This window comes from Haliaeetus leucocephalus, unplaced genomic scaffold, assembly GCF_000737465.1.
Source record: "Haliaeetus leucocephalus isolate CR32 unplaced genomic scaffold, Haliaeetus_leucocephalus-4.0 Scaffold751, whole genome shotgun sequence".
Classification (NCBI taxonomy): Eukaryota; Metazoa; Chordata; class Aves; order Accipitriformes; family Accipitridae; genus Haliaeetus; species Haliaeetus leucocephalus.
In genome coordinates, this window is record NW_010973187.1 from 8761970 (window position 1) to 8785166 (window position 23197).

At 38.4% G+C, this 23197-nt stretch overlaps 1 protein-coding gene across 1 annotated transcript in view; it reads left to right on the forward strand.

Annotated features, from left to right (window-relative positions):
- GNAI1 (guanine nucleotide binding protein (G protein), alpha inhibiting activity polypeptide 1) overlaps positions 1 to 1909 on the forward strand; it is a 36644-nt gene extending 34735 nt beyond the window's left edge. The window contains exons 7-9 of the mRNA XM_010580934.1: positions 327 to 480; positions 1380 to 1594; positions 1696 to 1909. Coding sequence (XP_010579236.1) covers positions 327 to 480; positions 1380 to 1570 — 345 coding nt within the window. The 3' untranslated portion in view covers positions 1571 to 1594; positions 1696 to 1909. The remainder of the gene's footprint in view (positions 1 to 326; positions 481 to 1379; positions 1595 to 1695) is intronic.
- Positions 1910 to 23197: the final 21288 nt, after the last annotated feature.

The following is a 23197-nucleotide window of genomic DNA, read 5'->3' on the forward strand; positions in this document are numbered from 1 at the left end:
GTATAAGATAAATTCAGGTAACTCAGCAACTCTTGTAGAATATCTGTACTGCAAAATGTCAAACCACCAAAAATTTCTAAAATATTAAACAGCTTAAACCTGGAAATGAGGGGGTGGGGGGGAAGTAGTTGCTTAAACCCTACTCATGAAAGTGCTCTTTGTGGTGGTCTTGGCTTCTCTGTATTTCCCTGTGGTAAAATGTGATTCTGTATGCTAGAAACTTAGTTTTGTAACTTATCTGGTTAACTTGTAGCTATATCAAAAATATGTATCCTGATTTTACTACTGAAGTCTGCTAAAATACAAGGTGTTTTTTCCAATTACAGAATCGGATGCATGAAAGCATGAAATTGTTTGACAGTATCTGCAACAATAAATGGTTCACAGACACTTCTATTATTCTCTTCCTGAACAAGAAAGATCTCTTTGAAGAAAAAATCAAAAGGAGTCCTCTCACTATTTGCTACCCTGAATATGCAGGTATTGGAGGGGGTTGCAGGTGTCAAGTAATTTTTGGTTAAATTACCTCATTTTTGATATGCAAATCATGAGGAGTTTAGGTATCTTAAAATATTTAAATGAAAGAAAGTTTAAGATGTGGGGGTGGTGTTTTTATGGATCACAAATAAAATAGTGCTAAGTCAGATTCATCTTTCTAACCAGGTGAAATAATGCTGGTCCACTGATAGCATTTACATGTTACTGCTGCAACTCCTTTAAGCCTAATTTATTCAGCCCATTCTTTTTTCTGATTTCCTCCTGGTTTTGTACTTAGATGTAATTTTTTTCACTAGCAGGAATTCCTGAGGATACATGAGAGTTTATTTGAACAGGGAGTGTACATACATGTTAGAAGTAGGTGGCTTACTCAGGAAATATATAGCAAAAGAGGATGATTTCATTTAACAAGTCTTAGCTTTTTTATGTATCATTTTAACTGTATAACTTCCTTGTACAGAAAATAGCACGTTGGAGGTAAAAAGCTTAGGAGAAATATGTATGCCAAATGTCTCTGAGTTTGGGAAAACCCCAAACTTTTGAAAACATAAAAATTGAAAGCAAGTAACTTGCATGAAGGAAACAAAATCTAGGGAACAGTGGTGGGTCATTAATGACTTACTCCATCTTTCACTTGAAGTAAATGCCAAGACTCTTCCTGCAGCTGGAATTGAATTGAGTCCTTAGCTTTTATTCTTAAAAATGTGTCCAAAAGGTTTCCTTCAAGTTTATTTATGGTATCTTAAAGCAATGGCTGTGGAATTACTCCTCTTCATGTTTAGGTTAACTATTTCCAAAGAACCACTTCCTTCAAAGATATAGTATGCATCTTGTTCTTTCTCGGTTTGAAACCTCCTTACTGAGCAATTTTCTTCTTCTAGGATCAAACACTTATGAAGAAGCAGCTGCTTACATTCAATGTCAGTTTGAAGATCTGAACAAGAGAAAAGACACGAAAGAAATCTACACTCACTTCACATGTGCCACAGACACAAAAAATGTGCAGTTTGTTTTTGATGCTGTAACTGATGTCATTATTAAAAATAACCTTAAAGACTGTGGCCTCTTCTGAGAACAGAAAAAAGGTTGTTAAATGGTAAATTACATGCTTGAAAACAGGACTTAGGCATTTGGAATATGCCTATGCTGTGTAAGACCTACATAGATATACTTAATTCTCTTTTATTTTATTTCTAGGTTTGGAGAACGACTTCGCACAATTCTAATCTGATTCTTTTCAAGGTGAAAGAAATACAAAATACATTGTGCTGAATGATAGATCAGTACTGTACTTGCCTGTTTTAACAGCTTTATTTATGTTTGTCTTGTAAATTTAAGTAATTAGTTAACACTGAGATGTCAGTTGATTGTATGTAAACTTGTAGTAATGTATTTGTATAAACGTTGAACGGAATATTTTAGTAACTCAATGTCCTCTAAAATTTCCATGTTTTATGAAGATACTCTTAGAGGAGACAGACACTTTTTGCCTTTGGATTATTTAAACATCTTGTAATATTAAATTTTCTTTTCATCTTAAGGGTGCATGCTGCCTTTTTCTTTTGTTGGTAATACTGTATATGGCATTAGCTTTTTTGATATTTAAACAGCCTCGTACACCTGCTCAGACTTAAAAGAAACATAACCAATAAAACTTGTTTTTTGCCTTAAGTTTTGAAAAACAATCTTTTTATAAATTTAAGATAAATGCAAAGATTATTTTTTAAATTTAAATGAAATCCACAGTTTATGAAATCTGGGCTTGCAGTCTTTGCAGTGCAAATGTGGCAACACTTAGAAATTGAATTTTAAGGTTCAACTATCATTGAAGCTGATGGAAATGCAAAAAGGAAGTTGTTAAAACCATTCATATCAATAAAAAAAAAGTTTGAAACTGTGGTCTTTACTCAGTGGAGTGAATGGCAAAATCACCTTCGGGGTTTTTTTATAGATCGTTAAGAAAGGCTGGACTTCAGAGTAGTATTTTTTCTGCTTACTTAAGAAGTAAAATCATGTTGTCCTTAAACTTTTTGCTATTTTCTGATAATAAAACTAGTTTGATAATTTAATAACCATAGAAATATCAGGTTCTCCCACAAGACATGGCACAGTAGCTTCACAGATTAAAGTAATTTCCTGTTGCAAATAAAAAGAATCTTCAGTATTTTGGATAGGGTGCTTTACTGACTTGCAAATGCTGATTCTTTAATTTCCTCTTTAATTATAATTAAAGTATCACAGTTTCTTTAAAAAATAAGTTAAAGAATATGATTTTCTTCTGGTTATGCTTTCATTATGTGATTTGCTACCTTAGGTACATATCATCCATTGCCTTATGGGTAGTGCCAAAACTGATTTTTTTATACACATTTTAAAATAAATAAGCTTCTATTTGTAAATAAGTTCATGGATGGTTGTCTTAAATGTACATCATCTAGAAAATACAAACATACCAAACTTGGAAATATGATTTTCTGTAATTAAAATATTTCAGGCAGCTACAGTACACCATAAGTTCTTAGAGAAGTAAATAAGTCTTTGAATCTGTTGCTTTTTTTCTATATTATCTTAGCATTTATGTTCTTTAAAAAGTTCAACCAAAATATTTAAGTCATTGTTCTGTTATTTAATTTTTGATTGTGTATGTGTTTCATTTAGGCCTCAGCTTGAGTAAAACTTATCTGTACTTCTTATTCTTTAATGCTTCCTGTGTTAGGTACAGAATTGCTAAATGTGTTTCAAATGAAAGGTTAGAAAGGAGATAACTTATTACTGGAGGTTGTTAAATATATTCATACATTATGAGCTCTTTCAGCAGTTATGGTAAGCAATCTGTATATCCTGGGCTGCTTTTAATTGTGCTTTATGGTTCTGGATACATAACTGATTTTAAATCTCATTGAACTACCTTGTGGAAATTGTATTTACACCTATGTTCAAGTTGGGTTTTGTACTTAATGTAAAACAAAAATTGGGATCAATCAAATTACATAAATAAATCTAAATTTTGTGCCTTGCTTGAAAGACATGTTTTTCATTAAATGTGCTGATGGAAATCTTTTTGCATCCATCCTATGGAGATAACTAGGTAGTAAAAATGAGAAGATACGAAGTCAAGAGTAAATTAAAAAACTTTATGCAAGAAACAGTAAAATGAAAATGAGCATAAATTTATTATTGATTAATTCCTAAATATTCATCCTTTACCATTGTTCCCAGCACCTTCAATTGGAGAATTTCAGAATTTCAAAACTGGTGGTTTTTGAAGTATTTACATAACTTTGCTTGCTACTCGAGGCAAATAAGGTTGTCTTTTCTGACTTGATGAGCGGACAGCAAGTGTGTTTCCTTATAGATGCTGTGTACTGGTTGATCAATCTTTGTCTTGAGATGAAAGTTGTCGGCCAAGGCCACTGCTCTAGAAAAAGCTACAAGAGGATTTATGTGCAATAGTGGTGGGAGCCACACAGTTTTCACTGCAGTTGTAATAAGGCTTCACTCCATCTCTGTTCTGTCAGGAGGCTGCTTCTCAGTCGGAGCACTGCAGAAAATGGAGGAAATCCTGCAGGTCCGCTACTGTCTGAGAAAGACAGTCTTGTCCCTCAGCAATCTGAGCCTCTGTTTCTTTTCCAGTTCTCCATTCATCTAATTTCTTCATGCAAAGTATCCAGGCAAATGACTTTTTCTAGCCTTACACAAGGAAGCTCCCTCTACTAGCTTAGATATTGCTTCAGATTTTTTAAAATATTCTATATTTAGTATATGTAGGGAATAATAACCTTATGGAGGCTTCTCCAGCCCCCGTGGTCTTGTGAGCATGTTGTCTGTGGTTGAAGTCTCTCAGGAAAATGCAGCCATCATTAAACATGTAGTTATTTTTAAGGGGCTTAACTGTGAGGAAGTGTGGTTTGGAAAATTAGGTATTTGGCTTCATGATGCTACCTATTGAATTTGGAGGACGTTTGATGTTAAACGTAGTAACTTCTTAGTAACTAAAAGAGGGCCCAGCATCATAGCATGGGAACAGCATACTATTTTCTGGATTGCAGTTTCTGTTTCCATGTACACAATTAGCAGCTTCATGATTTAAATTCTACATAAAACCTTAGGGAGCAAAAAAGATCTATCTGCAGCATGTTGAACAGCATGATGGCTAGTATGCATCTGGAATTGGGGAAAATGAAAGGATAAGTTTCTGTTCCAAATCAAGCAAAAAGGAAACCCTACCAAGATACTGGCTATCCTACTATGTGGATGTCTCCTGAAGTTGTTGTACTTCATATTAATAACTAAGAGGCAGTGGGTCAAAGAGTAATGCCAAGGTTGTAAACTTCAAATCCTTGACTATTTCATTTTGAAAAAAGCGTAGAAGGTGCAACAAGAGGCTGAAAGCAGTTCATCTTCAAATAATTCATAGCCTGTGAGAGAGTGCACTTGAATGAGGAAGATGAGACTGGTGAAAGACTAACTTAATTACCACTCATTAGCTATATCAGTGCTTGGAGTTTTTGCTGCCTTGACATAGAGGAAGCTAGGAGCAGAATTTCAATCAGTTATATTTCCAAGTAATTAAAATATGCTGTATGGAAAAATGGCTGAGTTAAATGCATTTATCAAGCTTTTTATCCATAGCATATTTAGGAGCAGTGCTTTTCAGTTGGTTATGGTTCCAGACAAGGTGTTTTTGATTGGTTTGCTCTGCATGTGTTTTTCTTTTTTGTGGTAGGGGGAAGGCTTTATGACTGTTGCGTGACACAGCAGCGATCAGGGTCACTGAGCAGTTTTATTTTAGTAATAATTTGCTTGAACTAAGGCATAATTCAGATTATTTTTTAAAGTGCAGTCAATGGGTTGAGATCCATATGGAATAGTGTAATCCTATACCATTTTTGGTCATGCTGCTTCCTGGATTTTAAGAAGGGTGTTTAGCCCACAGTGTAGAAATACAGTTCTATAGTAGAACTATATTTCTGTAGTGTAATGCTTCAATTCTGAAAGGAATTTCAGAGCAGCTGTTAGAGAAGAAAGATAAATATATGCAAGAATGTACTGATCAGAGTGTGCTATCTGAAATTTGACTGGCTTTAACTGCAGTGGAACAAAAGATGTTTAAGACCAAATATGTTGTCAATGGAAGTCACTGCTGCTTCACAGAACTAGCTGTTTCTGGCTAACTTCTTTATTCTCCCTCTTTTTCTGTCCTTCCACTAATAGAAAAGTTTGGGAAGAGGTGGTGTCACTGTGCTTTCCCACTCACAGGTTGTGCTATTGTGTAGACCTCTAAGGAAGAGGTACCTTGAATCCTGTGGAATATGCTGATCTTTAATTTCTTTTACAGATAAAGAACATACAGATGTCTGTATGTAATGTAAGATTATTACTATTACAGTAATGTAAGAATATGCAGACTGATGAGAGAATAAATAAGTGTACTTAAAACTGTGTGTGTTTATACTGAAATGCATGAAGAAAAGTCTGGGAAACTAGGAACTTGAGCAGGTAAAGCTTTTCAGTTATGTAGTTTATAATTCCAGAGTGATACACAGTCTGATCAGAAGTCCTTACAGTATGACACAGAGCACATCTCAAATATCTCTTACAAGTAAGTGTCCTTGCTTCTACAAAATCAGAATGCACATGGCTGAGTGGGAGACACATTTCAAATAGACACCAAGATACTTCCAGAAGGGTTTGGCCATTTGTCAGTATACAATAGCAGTTATCTAAACTAAAACAAATGAATAATCCATCAGTTTTGCACGTAAACTCAAAGATGTAATAATTTACCTCAGGAACCATAATGTCTTATTCTGAAAAAAATATGCTGAGGTATAGTCACAAATTCTCACTTTTCCTCTGTATCACTTATGAAGTGATAAAAAACCCCCATGAAATCTATTCTAAAAATTCTATGAAACTAAGTCATCCTGAGAATGTTACATAGTTTTGATGGAAAAAGTCTAATACTTATCCTGTGTGCCAGGATTTTTTTGGTAGATTAAAACAAAGATGCAGCTATTTCTGTTTTGATTCCATTCATCACAAACTTAAAATACTTTGTCTAACTTTCATTGAGAACTTTCTTATTAAAACAAAGATAATTTTCCAATGAGAATAGTATTAACTTTCACCTGATGTAAATTGCCAAAACTTATAGTTCTTTAATAACAATTATTGGTGGATATATTAAAATAAATAAAAATCAGAAGTTACCAACTGCATAATTTAGAAATAAAACTGAACAACAACAACCAGAAAAGGCATATTCAAATTATATTCAGTGACTTTATTGTACCAAACATATTTGAACATGTGTTCAGAATGTGATTTTGGTCCTGTATATTATGTCTTAAGATACCTGTAAGTCAGCAAGGATAGTTCTTCACATCCAGTTTCTAATGGCAATCTTTCTACTATTTTTAATCTTTAATGAAAATATGGTTTTAATCCTTCATATGTCTAGAAATGTTATTATAAAAAAAGGTCTAATTTGTTAGATACTGCACATGGAGATGAGTACATTTGATCAAATTCTGAAGTTGCTTATAGTATCTTTCATAGCCAAGTTATGTTGGTTTGGCTTAAATGTCATTAGTTTGCCTTGTTTTTCTACTTATAATTTAATTCTTTATAAAAATTCTCAGTCTTTGGCCTTCTGACTTTATTTAAGGCATGGAAGAAAGTCATAAACTATATCACTACTGAGACAAAAAAGAACATTTTCAAGATGTTTGTAGTCAGTCAGGCATATGCGACTGATGTTCTGGGAAAGATTTAAAGATACTCCATGATGAACTTCACAGCTGTGTCCCAACATTTGAAGAACGCAACTTTGGGAGAGTGATTTGGCATAAAGCTGGTTTTTGGTATGTCCTTGTATGTTTTTGTTGTCTGGAGCTCTAATTCTCAGGAGGTAGAGTGAGGTACGTGCAGTTGCTCAGCTACCTACCCCTTTCCCAGGTGAGGCTGTTAGATGTTTGCATATTAAAGGCCCAGGCAGCCTGATCTTACAAATATTGAGGACAGGGGTTGTGAGCTACTCAGCAAAAAGAAATAGGTAAGAGGCACGCTGACTCTCCTGGAGAGGAGAGACCGGAGCAGTGAATAGAGATGGAGGGGGAGGGAGCCGGCTGCTCTTCTAATGTCTCTTAAGTTTGTATTTGAATGCTCTCAGGGTTTAATACAATTTTACAAGAAGAGATGATGTATTTGGGTGCTGCTAGAAGAACGTATATTGTACTCTTAATCTTGAAAAATCTTGTCCTATCCAGATTCTCAGCCCTTGAAGATCTCTCTTTCTCTAGTTAAAAGCCGTGCCAGAAAAAATAAAATGCTACTATAGCTGCAGAGTAAGTTTGCTAGTCTTGAATGAGTTTTTTTCTTCAAAACCAGAATTTTTAGTGTAGAGTCTCAAAGATATTCTAAAAGATAAATCCCGAGGCTGTTAAATGAGTTTTATAGTCTTTTAAATATTGAAATGCAGAGATTCATTTCACTTCATTTTTTTTTTCCCCCAGTAAATCTGTGAAAGGAAGATTAATAGAGCACTTAAAGCACTCTGTGTGAGCCTTCCTGAGACCAATGCTGAAATACAGTGCTTCCATAGGCTGTAAGAGAGAAAGAATGAAGCATTTTTATCTTCCATGGAACTGCGGCAAAGAACTGATAGCGCTTCCTGATAGCATTAGTGTTTTTAACCCAGCACATTGACGCTTTACATCCTTGACGACAAGGAAAGAAGTACTATAGTAGTATCAATGATATAGGACCCTAAACTACCAGAGTACAAGTGTTAAGGTCCTTTGAGGCCAAACTGTGATGACTGCTGTAGGAGGGTTGTTTACATAAACTGACTTTAAGTGAAAGCTGTAAAAGGAGTTAGCTCTTTCATCACTTTGAAAAGGACTTCAGAAAGCGATGAGCAGTTCTGTTAGAAATGGGATAATTTGCCTCACTTGAATGTTCGGCATCTCAAGTGAGTTAAAACGGTTTGTCAAGTGATCGCCTATCAGCTGGCATGTGATAATGAGTATGTTTTCTTAGCCTTTGACAAATGCAATGTAGTTCAGTTTATTTTAAAACACAATGAAACTTGTACGTCTAAGAAGTAAGGAAGACATGATCACTAAGGAAATAATTTGCAAAATTAAAATTGCATATTAGGTAACCAAGGCTTGCATTCTTCCAATAACACTTAGACACATAATCACGTTATGTCACCATTTCAGAAACTCATTTATGAAGTAGATCTATGCCTGGTTATTGGAGATGGCACTTCTCATTGTCATATTATATGCAGAACTAAGAGGATGATGGCACTAATAGTATTTTCTGTATTCCAGTTGCAAGGCTATTTATTCAGCTGGCAACTGGGATGCTAAGGTTTGAACTCAGTCTGATTCTGGAAATAGATTTGCCCTGCTCAAATCTGAGAGAAGTACCCTGATGAATGGGCTAGTAAATACGCCAAAATAGTTATTTTCACATTGTCCTGTTAAATTGATTTCACTTTACATAATACTGACTTCTCATTTCTCATAGCCCTCTCAAGGGCTAGAATCTGTACGTATCGCATTTACCAGTCCTAATCATTCATTCTTTTGCAACAAATGTGTGTATCTTGTACAAAATAAATAAGCTCAATAGAAGATCTCAGAGTTAGACCTTTACTCAGATCCTTGCTCTGAACCAAAGCAGATGCTGAACTCATTTGCCTGGATCCTGAAGGAGTACCCTAGCCAGCTGTATTATGCTGTGTGAGCCATGTACCTCCTCTTTGCCTTTGAATGGTAACAAAGTCATCCTTGTAGACCTTTTTTTCCAGATACCATCCTGTTTATAATAGTTTACAATGTCTAATTCAGTTTGAAATTAATTTATCAATTATTTTTTGAATGACAAGCAAACAGGAAAAACTTAGAGCTCACTTAAGACTGATCTAGTCATCCTTTAGCTGTTTCTTTGTGGAGCTGGATGGATTCAACCTGCTGAGACTTTCTGTACAATGCATGGTTTTTAGTCCATTCATTCTTACAATTCCTTCCTGCATCAGTTTCCATTTCTCCTTGTGTATCTTGAATTGCAAAGCTATTTATAAGTGAAAAGGGTTTAAAAGTGGAAAGCTTTTTTTTTTTTAATTTTCCTCTTAGTAGGATGGATGGGGAAAGAATACAAAATGAGTGTTTTACTGAAAAATATGTTTGAATCATCTCAACAAGCTTCAAAATTTTCCATTCCCAAAGCTTAACTATTACTTGAGAGGTTTGCAAATTACTAAACAATTTAATACACTTTAAAAAAAAAAAAAGCAGATTGAAAGGCAGAAAAATACATTATCATAGGCTGAAATACCAAAAACTCTTTCTGCCTCCATGCTTTTTCTGGTCATCCATCATTAATGGACGACTTCCTTTTAAGTGATGATGTTATTAGACCAGGGAAAGATAGACAAAAATCAGAATACTGTGTTCATTCTGGAAGAATTCAGGTAGCATATTGAAGAAAGGCCATCAATGAAACAGGACTGCAGGAGTTTAACTGGACAGCAGAACACTTTAAATTTCTGAATGAAGGCATGCACCTTCCTTGCAAGGTATTCCTCCCTTCCCTGATGTGATTTTGACTAAAGGCTGCTGCTAAAGCATTTCTTTGCCTCATTGTCAACCAGAATTCTGCCCTGGAGCCATTGGTCTTTGACTACTTAACTCCTTAGGGGACTTCTGTGTTCTTAGGTGGCCCAGGAAATATAAGCTGGACGTTTAGGGCAGATATTTATTATAAGCTGTGTTCTGGAAGGCAAAACAGTGGCGTTAACAGGTCTATACAGGCTTCTGTACTTTAAGCACAGCAAATTGATGTTTATAGAATTTCATTATACCAAAATAAGGTACTTGGCCATCATATCAGCACAGCTCTTCGTTTGTATTCTAAGTAGGTGCCCAGTGGTGCTGCATTCTGCCTCTCTGCACTGAATCCTTTGAAAGATAGATGACATGAGACATACGGTGAGAAGCTACCATCGTTTACTGTCCTGTATATATTAATCTTTAAAATGTTTTGTTTTTTTTTTTATTGCCGTCAAACAACATGGAGGGCATGCTGTGGGGCATGGTAATCATGAAACAGCATAATCAAAAAGTATTTTGAGTCACAGAGATTAATTTGCTTCTAATGCCAAAGACTGTAGATAATGGAGGAGTAAGAGCCAAATGACAGAATTCAATACTTGTGTGTGGTATTTGAATAGTTCTGCTCAATGGATCTTTGGGTTAGATCTTGGCTGGCTGCTGCTCATTGGAGGCTCTTTAGCTCAAGAGGCAGGTGGTTAGTTTTGCAGCCTTGGTAGTTTGTAATGCTTTGAAAAAATTTCATGCTGTCTTTGTTGCAAAGTGTTCCATCACAACTCTGCCTCTCTTCCAGAGCTATGATCTTATGCAATATATGGAAAATGCCTCAAATAACCGTCCTTCTACAGCTCTATTCTCATTGCCCTATTATGGGTTTAAATATTTTATGGGTCGAATTTAGAAGTTTGGGTTTTTTTCATTCTTTGTCGTTGCTCTCTTTTCCATGTTCTGTAGCACTACAGCTATGCTAAAGGTATTGAGGAAGAAAACCCCCCAGGTACTTACAGTCTTGGTGATACAATGATTATTGTGGAACACAATGATTAAATGTCTCCTCCACAGTTTAGAGATGTTACGCATGTTTTCTTTTTCTGTTTTCGGACTCCACTTGAACGTTTGAGTGCTTTTTCAAATTACTTTTTAGTGTAGGCTGCCTGAAATCTCTCTGTAGCCTAATTGCGCCATTAGCTCATGTGGTGGTGCATTCCGCCTCCTGGGCCGCCCTACGATTTCAGGAACTCCCGTTAGGCCTGAAGCATTTGTGTCATGAGTTGGACGGTTAAGTGTCCCTTGTCTGTATCAGGAACTCCTGCACGGCTAAGGCGGGGAGCAGCACGGACCGTACCAAGGACTCTTGTTGCCTGGCGGAGATGGTGATATGGAAGCGGGAGTATTAGTCATCTCCTGACAGCCTTGGAGCATCCCTTATCTGGTTTTTGTCGATCCCCGCCATCCTTGGAGCCCTCCCTTATCTGAATTGTAGCTCATGTGAAAATGGTACCAGTGCTACTGGAATTCCAGTAATTTGCTGATGACTAAAGCCAATCATCTCGCGAACCTATAAACAGCGGTCCTAAGTGAGGCCCTTTGAGGAATCCTGGACCGCAGCAGCCTGCGACCAGCATCTCCCTCTGAGGGGGACGCCTCTCAGAGCTCACAAACTCTCCAGTTTGTGAAAATCGGAGGACCGTCGCTGAAAGTTGACGACGGGATCAGGGCTGATATCCTTCACTCCTTGAGGCTTAACCCTTAGCCCGTTCAGAAAGTGCCGAGACATTTGATGTGAATATTTCACTGAACTCCAGGGGAATTTTTGAAAGTAACAGAGTGAACCTTGCCATCGAACTTTGTAAAGTGACGCTTTTATAAATTCCTATTAAATCACTTTTGCCAGTACCTTTGATGGCGATTCTTAAAGCTGTCCAAACCACTCATTCGCGACGGCTCATGAAACAGACTTTGGGAAGCTGTGAGCCAGCGTACCTTTCTACTTATTTACAGGGGGTTTTTCCCCCTCTATGGCTACAATAAATGCACTTGCCAAGTAGTGCATTGATTTAGGGGGATTTTTTATTAGCAGAGGGAGGTAACAGGAAAGGCAGTGAATGGATCTTGGGGAAGAGGAAGCAGCTGGGGATGCCAGTGGCTGTGGGATTTGTTATAGCTGAAAAATAAGACTAACGTCTCTGTTGTGAATGCTATTTTTAATGTTCTGGAGAGGAAGCAGATGGAAAGAGGCTATCAGGTCTGCACAACATGGAAAGATAAAGAAAAAGCCCTTTTAAAGCAATATATAATCCTTACGGGTAGATCTCTCTTCTGTAAGTCTCCATATGATGATCATATGGGCATACATGCAGCCTCTGGCTGTCTTCCATGCAACTCCTGAACTCTATGCTGTATGTATGATCAAAGACGGTTTAGGCATGTGTTTCTGAGCGCTTGCTGTGTTGTAAGTGCTTTGTGCATGACTATCAACTATATCATGTGTGTCTTTATTAGGGTTGGTACTTCTTAAAAGTGCAGTTTTCGGTCACTATTAGCCTGCTGGTGGAAAAAGAGAACTGACTGGCTGCTGGTTTAGTGGGGGTGATCACAGCTGGACAGTCTGATGCAAGGCAGTATGAAACCACGCTGAATTAGGGATGAAGCAGTGATGGTACAAGAGGATTTAGAGGACTGCCAGACCAAGACTTTCTAAATGTTTCCCATTTAAAGTGAACAAACTCATCCTAAATTGGAAGTTGCCTTATTTCTGAGACAAATTACCCGCTGTAACCAAGAATGCAAAGTCCTTTTGGCTTTGTTTCCATAGATGATCATTTGAGGTGAACTATCTGGAATAGCATTTCATGGAAGTAAGACATGGCTAAGATTCAATTCCCCACAGTTAATCGGGACATGTAAGAAGTCATTCCACAAAGTGAACAGCAGCCAAAGGAGTCTGCAGCATGTGCAGATGACATCATGATTTACTGCTCGGGTAGGATTTTACTGCAGTAAATAAGCTTGAGAGATTAGCCTGGTCTTGAGAGGGATATGAATCCTCTTTAGAAAAAAACCCCACAAACATCAGAACACTTACCACACTTCATTTGTCAAAAACCAGCATCAGAGGTAGGGAATTTCTCCCAAGACACTAGCAAAAGTTACTGGTACTAGAATACAACAGTAAAATGTACCTGACGGTGCTGCTCATTGCTTTGCTGCCAACATAGACGGGAGTTTTCTGTTCAACGTTGTCTGTCCCACGCAACTGAATTCTGCTTCCACTAAGGTTAGAGGATGACCGGCTAACATAATGCTGGCTTACCTGGGATGACCGCAAAGCCCCATGCAGGCTAGTAAGGCAGGTGAACAATCGCCTTCTAACATGGCGGTACTTCTAATGGATGTTGTCTGAATGCGTAGTGGTTTAGTAGCGGTACTTAGCAAGACGTTTGGTATCTGGCAGGCATTTAAGATGGTCTCTGTTTAGTCTGATGCAATTAGATCCAAATTCTGTCATAAACAAGAGTATCATATAATAACTTGCAACAAGACTTCCTGTATTAATACTATGTTTTAATGACACCTATTTAGTTCTACTATATACTTTAAAATCCCACTTTTATTCTGAGTTCAATTGCTTTTTATTTATTGTGTATGAGTATATAAACAATACCTTGTTCAGTACAGGCGAGGATGGTTCTTGTACCTGTAAAACAGACCCTTTGCACGTTGTAGTGTGCTGTCTTGTGTTTAAGATATTTTCTGTAAGAACAAGCTGGAAGTTCTTTTCCACTAATGGAAATGACATGGCGTATTACTCTATTACGGAAAACAAAGGCCAAAACTGACTTAGTAGAATCACTCAAAGACCATTTCCTAGCATACCTAATTCATTATAGTAAATTTCTTGTTCCAAGTTGCACGTGAAGTCTGTGGCAGAACAAGTAAATATGAGATAATCACATTCAGCCTTGCTCTTTAGGATGCCTCCAAAATTGCACTATTATCCCTCAGCCATTTCTGAGATCTGGTTCTCTGGGCTGCAGCGATGTAATACAGCAAATTTATTTAGTACTTAATTATCCTTATGGCCTGGAAAGGTACTGAGCCTTTCTTTGAAGGCATAGGTTAGAAAAGTAGTCTAAACTCTCCAAAAGAGACAGGATAAAACAGTACTTTAGAAATTAGGTATATAACCTTTTTCTTGGTAAAGTTATGTTTATGTCTGTTTAGAAAGCATGTTTACCTGAACCTTATCTTAGATTAGTCTCTTTTATCATGTTTTTCTCTGCCATAAAAAATAGCTGACTTAAGAGCAGGATTAACTTCTTGGAAATATAGTCCATATCTTCTCTTCACATTTCGTGTGTTTCTCAAACCCATTTGTAAGATAGTAAATCTTATGTACTAACACTGTTTACAATATGATCTGTCAGCAATCCTATTAAAGTAAAACTGAACCTCTTTTCAAGGATTCATAAAAACTGATACTAAAACCAGCTTGTAGCTGAAACTGAAATTGCCAGACCTGTTCCAGCCTGATTTGCTTTTTATATCCATTAAAGAAAAACAGAACACCACAAACACACCTTGAATATAGAAAGAAGCTGAGGAAAGTTGTGTCTATGCTAACTTTAATAGGCATTATCAGGGAGTGCATTTAAGTCCTTCCAAGTGTTGCAGACTGGCTTGTGACCATACTGTTCTGTTTTGCTGTGCTCTACAGTGGCTTGCCTGGGCTGTACCATGGTTCAACTGCAGCACAAACTGTTGCTTTTCCTGCAGTGTGGCTCTGCTGTTACCTGTGCTCATGGACCACTTGTTTCACACTCACCTTGGCTGTACCTGTTAGCAAGCAGTGCAGACCATGAGAAGCAGATTTGTTGAAGTGCCTTTTGCTAAGGAAGCAGCGCCCAAGCTCTCTGTGTTTCGGGGGATTTTGCTCTAACCCAGTTCTAATCTACTCTTTTGGACCAAGTGCTCCTTAGCAGCTGGAAGGTGGTAGGTACACTGCTGGTCCAGATGTTGCAGGACTTGCCCACAGTGGGAACCGGTGATGATGACTGGGAAATTTGCTTTGGAAGCACATTCCTGATCAAAACTAAATCTAATGTAGACACGCCTTATGCTATTCACTCTATATAAGAGCCTATGCACAGATGCTCAGCCACTGTGTATCCCTGGTGTAGAAGCAGGTAGCAACCTGTCTACAATTACCATGCTCAGTGCTCTTATTTCTGCTGAAGGGGCATACGGTCTCCTGGGAACTCATTCCTCTGGAAGAGAGCATTGCCGTTGCCCTCTGGATCTTGGAAATCCTTCACTTGCACTGGTCAGTGAGGAATCGATTCAAAGACAGACCACGGTCTGCTTGTGGCCTAAGCTTGTGATGCCGTATTTCACTTTCAGTGTAGTTTGGTCCATAATGGTTACTTACCTGAGTTAATCAGTACTGGTGGTGTTATCAGGGATAACAATTGAAAAGGAGTACACATCCCTGTATGCAGCTTTCATAATACAATTACAATTGTGTTAACTAATAATTATCATTCTGTCACTTTACAGGCCCTGTGAACCATTGTGGAAGATCATTGCTGTGAGTCTCTGCAGCAACAGCTTGCATCACAAATTAGCTTTTATACCGCAGCCATTTTCCACTGAAGATGCATTTCTTCTCCTCAAAGAAAACTTCACCCTCCAGGGTACTAGCGTGTGAATCCGTGCTCTTCATTAGCATTCAGCTCTACCAGGAAACCAAGAGGCTCATGCACTTGCTTTGAGAGGGTCCTGACTCCTCAGTGTTGACACGCTGTGTGTTTTCTGTCATCTCACTCAGGAGGAGGATGCTGTGGGACAGCCCTTCTGCCAGCAGTGCAAAGTGCTTGAAATCACTGTGCAGGGAGCAGAGAGCTGTGGTTTACCCCAGTAAATTGTTTGGTAGGGGTCAGCAGGCTCAGCCCTGCCCGAGGCTGCCTTTCTCCAAACGTCCCTGCCTCGCTTCTAGCACAACGAGACGTTGCACTCATCCGTACTGTTTCTGTCTCCCTGCCTCATGCACCGATCTTTTCTCCGTAGTGAAAGCACGCTGTAGGCACAAAATATCCTGTAGCGTATAAGGGCGCTTGTAAGGACAATTGTAGAATACAAGGCATAAGCAGTGTGTTGCTTTTTATTCAGACCATTTAATCCTCATAAAGGTCACCCCTGTTCTACAGGCCTGGAAAGCTGCTCTACAGGCTTCTGGGCATTCCTCCTAACTGCTGCCAGCCTTTTATCTATGGAGATTAAAGTGTTCCTCCATAATACCTCTCCTGTCTAGCAGCCTCAATTTCTGCATCAGCCCTTCTATGTGGGCTGCCTTCTTGGCAAAAAGCTTGCTGTTTGGGAGAGGAGTAGGAGCAGAAGAGGCTCTCAGCAAAACACAAACAAACAGTTTTTTAAGATTTATTTTTACAGTTTTGGTAAGGATCCAGCCAGCCTGTGTGTGGCAAGGAGACTGGGAAGAGATTGCCAACTGTCGTGGTGGCAGCCCTACTTGGCCTCTGCCGGGGCGGCTGTTTCCTGGACACCTGCTCTTCCTCTGGGGCCAGAGAAGTATCTTGCCATGGGGTCTTCTGGGGTTGGAGGCTCAGATTAGAAAACATGACCAAAACATGCTCTTTTCTTGGTATCCATGACCTTCCTCTGAATGCAGCCCATGATGCAATCTGTTTTTCTGTTGTTCCTTCTTCTCTTGTTTGCAACGTTTTGACGATACCTGCTGCTGGGTGACCCATGCTGAATTGTATGCACCAGCCTGGGAACAGGTGAGGCTAAGTTCTCAGATGCTTTTGTGGTGAAGCATTGTTTCAGTCTGAAGACATGCATTGTTGCCTGTATATGTACTTAGCTTACTGAGACCTCAAAAACAGATATTAGTAAGAACCTTCAGTTTGATGATCATGCCAAAAAAAAGACTTATCGGAGAAGGGCCTTTACTGACATGACTTACTACTGTGAAACATCCTTCAGTGTGGAGAGGGAATGGATGCCAGTGCCCTGTGCTCAGTCTGGACGATCTGTTTTGGTGGTAACCTAGAGATGAGAACCTGTAACTGTGGGAAACAGCAGTTGGGATGGGAGTGTTTTTCTGGATCTGCTGTGGGAAGGGGTTGACACTAATGGTCCATCCCTGTTTTTTCCTTGGTGTCTGCTCTGGAGGGATTGAACTGATTCCTTTGTGCTGTTGCAAGGATTTGCTCCACCATTAATCACAACAGCCACATCGTCTTTTGGGGAGACATCCTCTTCTGCTGGAAGTAGCTCTTAATCTTGCTGCTTCTCAGCCAGATCTGGGACTGAGACTATGTGATCTGCTGTGCTTCCTGGTGGAGAAATGCCTGGAGTGGGCACTGTAATAAAATCTCCTGATGTTCCTTCTCCTGAGGAAGTAAACATTTGGGACTTGTACTATGGACAGGCTGTCCTCATACAGGTCAGCAGCCTTAGGAGCTTGGAGTGGTGCTGTGGAAGAAGGTAGAGTGTGAAGGATAGGGAAGATGGGAGTGGGATAGCAATCAGAGCTTCTTCCATACTGGATGATACGCATTTTGTGATGTCCATCTCCTAGGTGCCAACAGCTACTTGCTTTCGAACCATAGCGTATGTCCCCAGCACGCAGCCTGCGTTGGCACCTCCTCCTGCCCCAAGCAAGTACAATCAAAGCAAGCCAATACAGCAGGGCTAAGTTTCTGCATTTTGTCTTACCATTAAGGATCTGGCGGTGAATTCTTTATGACTGAGGCAGAAGGATAGGTAATGATGTGGTATTTAATGGCTTCTCTCCCTATGGCCTTAGCGCCCTCGAGGGTAGCAAGTCCATGCAGTTATAGAATATTGAATACTTAAGATTTCCCAAATCCAAGGAAAGCTACCGTGGAGTTGTGGATTCTAGTGCTCTGAGATGCCAAAGAATAGCAAACCTGAGGATCTGCAACTTCTGTCCTTGTCTTGATTCAGGAAATGTTGTTTTGCAACTGACTGGGGTGGATTAAAACCCAGTGAAATACCACAGAATTCCTGTCAGGAATTTTATGGCAGATGATGTGGCAGAACAGATGCTGTTGGCATGGGACGAAAAGGAAAAGGGCAGGCCTGCTGCTGGAGGTTTCTGAAGTCCAGTCTTCTGAAGTTGGTCTGTATCTCTACCACAGGACTCGGTTGCATGGTCTGAACTTCGTAATGCTTTCATAACTGTAGATGTGAATAATTCTGTTTGGAAAAATAAGCTGTGACCTCAATTTTTATTTCTGTTTTACGTTTAAAAAAAATTAAAATGGTAATAAAATATGAACATAAAATGATTATATTGTTCTTTCCATTCTTTGGTGCTTGGTTGCATTATATAAATCTACTGTTGTAGTCTATTTAACTTTGTTCTTCAGTCACAAAAAAACAGTTGGATCAGTGAGATTTAGCAGTTGTACTGTTTGATTATAGATCTGCTTACTGTTAGAAACGTTCAAGGATGTTGCTAAAAATAAGCATCCTTTTCCTGCAAGGCTGTGAATACAGACTATAAAATGCATCTTTAAGGGAGGTACGCAAAGTAATAGGAAATCAGCTCAGTCTTATTTCAGTTTACTAGTGCTTGGTAATGATGTCACCTTTCTAAAACAAGGTTTAGGTCCTGAGAACAGAAGTAGTAATTTTCTTTGTTCCACAATCCTGCTTGAATGCCATGATCTGTGGTTAGCTCTCTGTCTGAGCCAATCTGCAGTTCAGAATAGGAAGGCAGGGTCGTTCTGGGGCACCTGTTGTATGTATATTCATATACACTTTTTCCTTAAGCGATAAAGCCAGTGCTAAAACTCATGTATTTAATGTTGTGTTCCTTATGCCAATACAGCGAAAAAAACTGTGGTTTTGCAGGTCCTTATTCCCTTCATTCCTCCAGTAGGTGATGAAATCACCTGATAAAGTGAGTGACTCAAGTTAGCATTTAATTTGGGCTGTCAGAATTCTTATTTATTGCTTAAAAATAGCAAAAACAAAGTAACAAACAAACAATAACAGAAAGAAGAAGAAAAATTACTCTATTGTCCCAATAAAGGAAGTGCAGGGTCTGTTCAATTAGAAGTACTCTCCTATTTTTTAGAGAACAATGATAATGGTTTTAGCAGATGAAAACTTTTTCTTTTGAAGTGCCTTGGCTCAAGCTAAATGTATTGGTTTCAAGTGAAACTTGTAACCTATGAGCCTATTTAAAGTGGTTACTTTAACAGCCAATGTTATTTTTATGTTAGGAGAAAGATTTGTAATTATAACCTTTATTTCAAATTTCAGTGAGTTTTCTTACTTTTGCTGGTTTTTTGTTTGTTTTCCCTGAGGCGGGGTGGTTAGGTCTGTTTAAATGTGTTAATGGCTGCATGCTAGACTCCTAACAGAAGTGTAACCACAGAAGTGATTACATTTCAGTGCTGAAGAATCCCATGGTTTTTCTTGCTTCCTTTTTTTCAAGTGATAGAAATTTTTGTTAGTGTTTGAAGAGTTTGATGTTCATGTGTACTTTGGCACTAGGAGGAGGGATTGTCCTCATTGCATTAATAATTTTCAGCCACCTTTTGCATTGTGCTTTTTAACACTTCTGTGAAGTGTTTTACCTTAGTGCAAACATTTCATCAAGATTCATATGAATGGCATCCTTAAATTCTTTATAAAGAAATACCTGTTAAAATTCTTATATTACAGAAGTTATTCATAATGCAGTGTTACAGAATTTATAGATATGACTATATTAATATTCGTTCAAAGTGCTTTATTAAAAGAAGTCAATACGATTATTGCCTTCCTATGAGTGGAAAACTGAAGGAGAAGAGAGTGAAAAGAGTCGCTGGGGCAACACATCAGCCTGCTGGTAATATCAGAAAGATTGTTCTGCTTTCAGAATTCTGTTTCAATGTATCCCATACCATTCACATAGGTGTTATAGGTACCTACCACATAGGGCGAATCCAACGTCCATAGGCAAAATAATGTGTTCAAACATTAAGGGCTGTCACTGTCCTATTCAAAAGACAAAAATCCTGTAGATTATGGCAAGTTTGCAGAGCAAAAAGCCAAAACCTGAAGTTCCCCTCTTTAGGAAGGCTTACATCTGTATTTCATATTTTGGATACTTGTGCAGTTCATGAAGTTATGACTGTCCTGTCATGTTGAATATGCTCAGCTGTCATTATATGTAATATTATTTCCTTTCTGGCTTGGGAAAAAAGTAGGCAGTGAAGCTCTGACTTTGTTCTGCCTAACACTAGGACTCAAGAGTTTCTGGATGTCTGACGCCAACTCTATTCATCTTGTTTAATAAGCTACATTGACTCTGAGTGTCAAAAGCAAATGAACATTTACTCTTTTAGAAACTGCAAGAATGAAGAGATGAAGAATTTCCCAGGGTTCCAGTGTTCAAGTCTTAAACAGTGGAATAACGAGTATCTAGTGAAGGTCCCTTTATGCTGATAGATCTGAGTTGCACATGCTGTTAACACAGGGTGCTTTCAGTTAAGTTACTGAGACTGACTCAATATTTGGGATCCAAAAATCCCAAAGCGAAAAATATTCCAAGTGAGTTGGAAACTTTCTACACTCTTTGCAGCGTAATACTTTCAGCTACATTCAAAGGTGATGTAAATACACATGCTCTTCACTGCCAGGCATCCTTACTACTTTCAGGTAGATTTGCTTATAATTCTGTCCTCAAAATATTATCTTGCTGTTTTCAGATGAGTCCAAAGGGGGATATCGCATGACTAAATCATGTAACTAGTCATCACAGCGAAAGTCTAGCAAGAAGGGTTCCCAACAACATATTTCTGTTGCTTGAACAATGCAAGCTGGTGGTCTTCTGTTTCTTTCCTAAAGACAACACTGTCTTGAAAGCAATATGAAACCACTTACCTGTTGGGAGAGGAATAGTACGATTTTTTTGCATCTCGAGAGTAACAAAAAGACCCAAGACCTTATAAAATGTTGCAAGACTTTCAGTAAAGGGGGATTCTGGCTAAACAACCTCAAAATTGCATTGCTAATTATGACTGAGATCTATGAGGTGTTACTTTTTTTTTTTAAAGATGCGTATATAAAATCAGAGTTTTGAGAACTTTTCATCTTCTATTTCCTGAGAAAATAGAGATGATCTAGCAGAGAGGGGAAGACAACCAGCAGACAGCTCTTGTACCTACTGATGCTTTTTGATCTGGCTGAGCTAGTATGGAGACAGTTCCATTAACAGCTCAGGCAAAGTGCTACAAGCTATAAGAAAACAGCTGCATAACATACGGATTTTACATGTGTTACCTCGGTTTGCTGTATATATACTTGACAGTCTCTTTGGGCTGCAATGTGTAACAGTAAGAGAGGTGAGGATAAAATGAGGAGATGGCCTTCCAAGACCTCTTTGACATGTGTCTGGAGTTGAAAGTACAACAAATAATGCTCAAATCATTAAATTATTCATAACAGAGAAGTTCAATGGCTTTCAATCTAAAATCCCAGGCACACAGGGATACCTTTGTTCTCCAATAAACAACTTTAAGGCCTGATGTTAAGCCTACTAATGTTATTCAGAAGGCTTGAATTGATTTTTGTATGCTTTGGATGTAACACTTTATAAACAGAGTAATTCAGAGGTGATGAATCCTTTTTCTTTTAGGAAAATAAATACAGAAGTCAGTTATGAAACATTCACATATGTGACTAGGGACTTAAATATTCCTCATGATTTGATTTCCTTCAGGAAGTAGAGAGAAATAGACACTGAACAAACAAAGCCATTACAAGAATCATTCCCCTGGTGTTTAAGCTCAACCATCCACAAATTTGGAAATGTGATGTAAGTGACCTTTGAAAAACATGAACTACTATCAGAATATGCCATTTTTAAGACATATCTCAATGTTATATGAAAGATGGAAATTACGTCAGTAGCCAAGAGACACATTTTCCATTTAAAGCTTAACATTTTAGGAAGGCAAATTGTCTATTACCAGTGGGGACAGATTTTTATGTCTACACTGACTGGTATATTCTTGCTGGTTTATTTTATTCTGTCCATACCAAGCAAGCATAATTAGTTTTTTTCAGCAGAGATTATGGCTGCTTTTCATCTTTGGGGTAGTATAAAGCAGGTAGGGTATGTTAATGAATATGGACATATACTTTAACAAAGTAAATACTCTAGGCAAATATTTACCATGCCTGGCAATCAGCAATAAGAGACATAAAACAACTTCTAAAGTTAACATCTTTTTCTTTGTGCAATGGATCACTTGTTTCTTCAAACCTAGATTTGCAGTTGCTTATGTCTGTAGGTGAGGGAGGGAAAAAGCAAAGATCAAGTGCTCTTTGGAGTATTCTAGATCAGACATTCCCTAAAATTGGCATACTTACCAATTTTGACATTTCAGGCTTTTGTGAATGCCTTCTTTCTACTTTCTCTGATCAATATTCTATTTCACAGCAACAACAAACATGTGGCAGAAGCAAAATGGCACAACTGCACCAATGAATGCAACAAAGGAAATTGAGCTCTCTTTTTTTCTTATCTGCTGTAATTCTTCATGACAGACTTCCTTTCTGCTTTGAGTACTCCACATACCTGTAGAACAACATCTATTTTAAAAATTCTTCAAAGCCACATAGTGTGGAATATGGAGCTGCTCGCTTTGCTGGAAGTTAGAGAAATGGCACTGAAGATGAGTGGGAGAGTTACAAGCAACAAAGGTTGTCCTGTAGATCTAACCATGCTGTTCCTCTCGATGCTGCTGGGACAATGCAGGCTCTTGCGTTAACCCAAGCCATCTCCATGATGTGGGTGACGTTCCAGAGGAAATATTTTCTGCCCTCGTCCTCTGGCTTGTGGAAGGGAGAGTCTGGTGGACTAGGGGGTGGAATCCAACCCTCTCTGCCATTCTGGGCTTTTTATTATGTAGAGAGTCTCCAACAAGCAGAGCTGCTGTAAGAGGACAACTGGCTGCCTTTGGACCTGCTGGGTGGCCCTACCTGGGCATGTCAGACCTTTGGAAGGCTGAGGGAGGATGTTGCCTGGA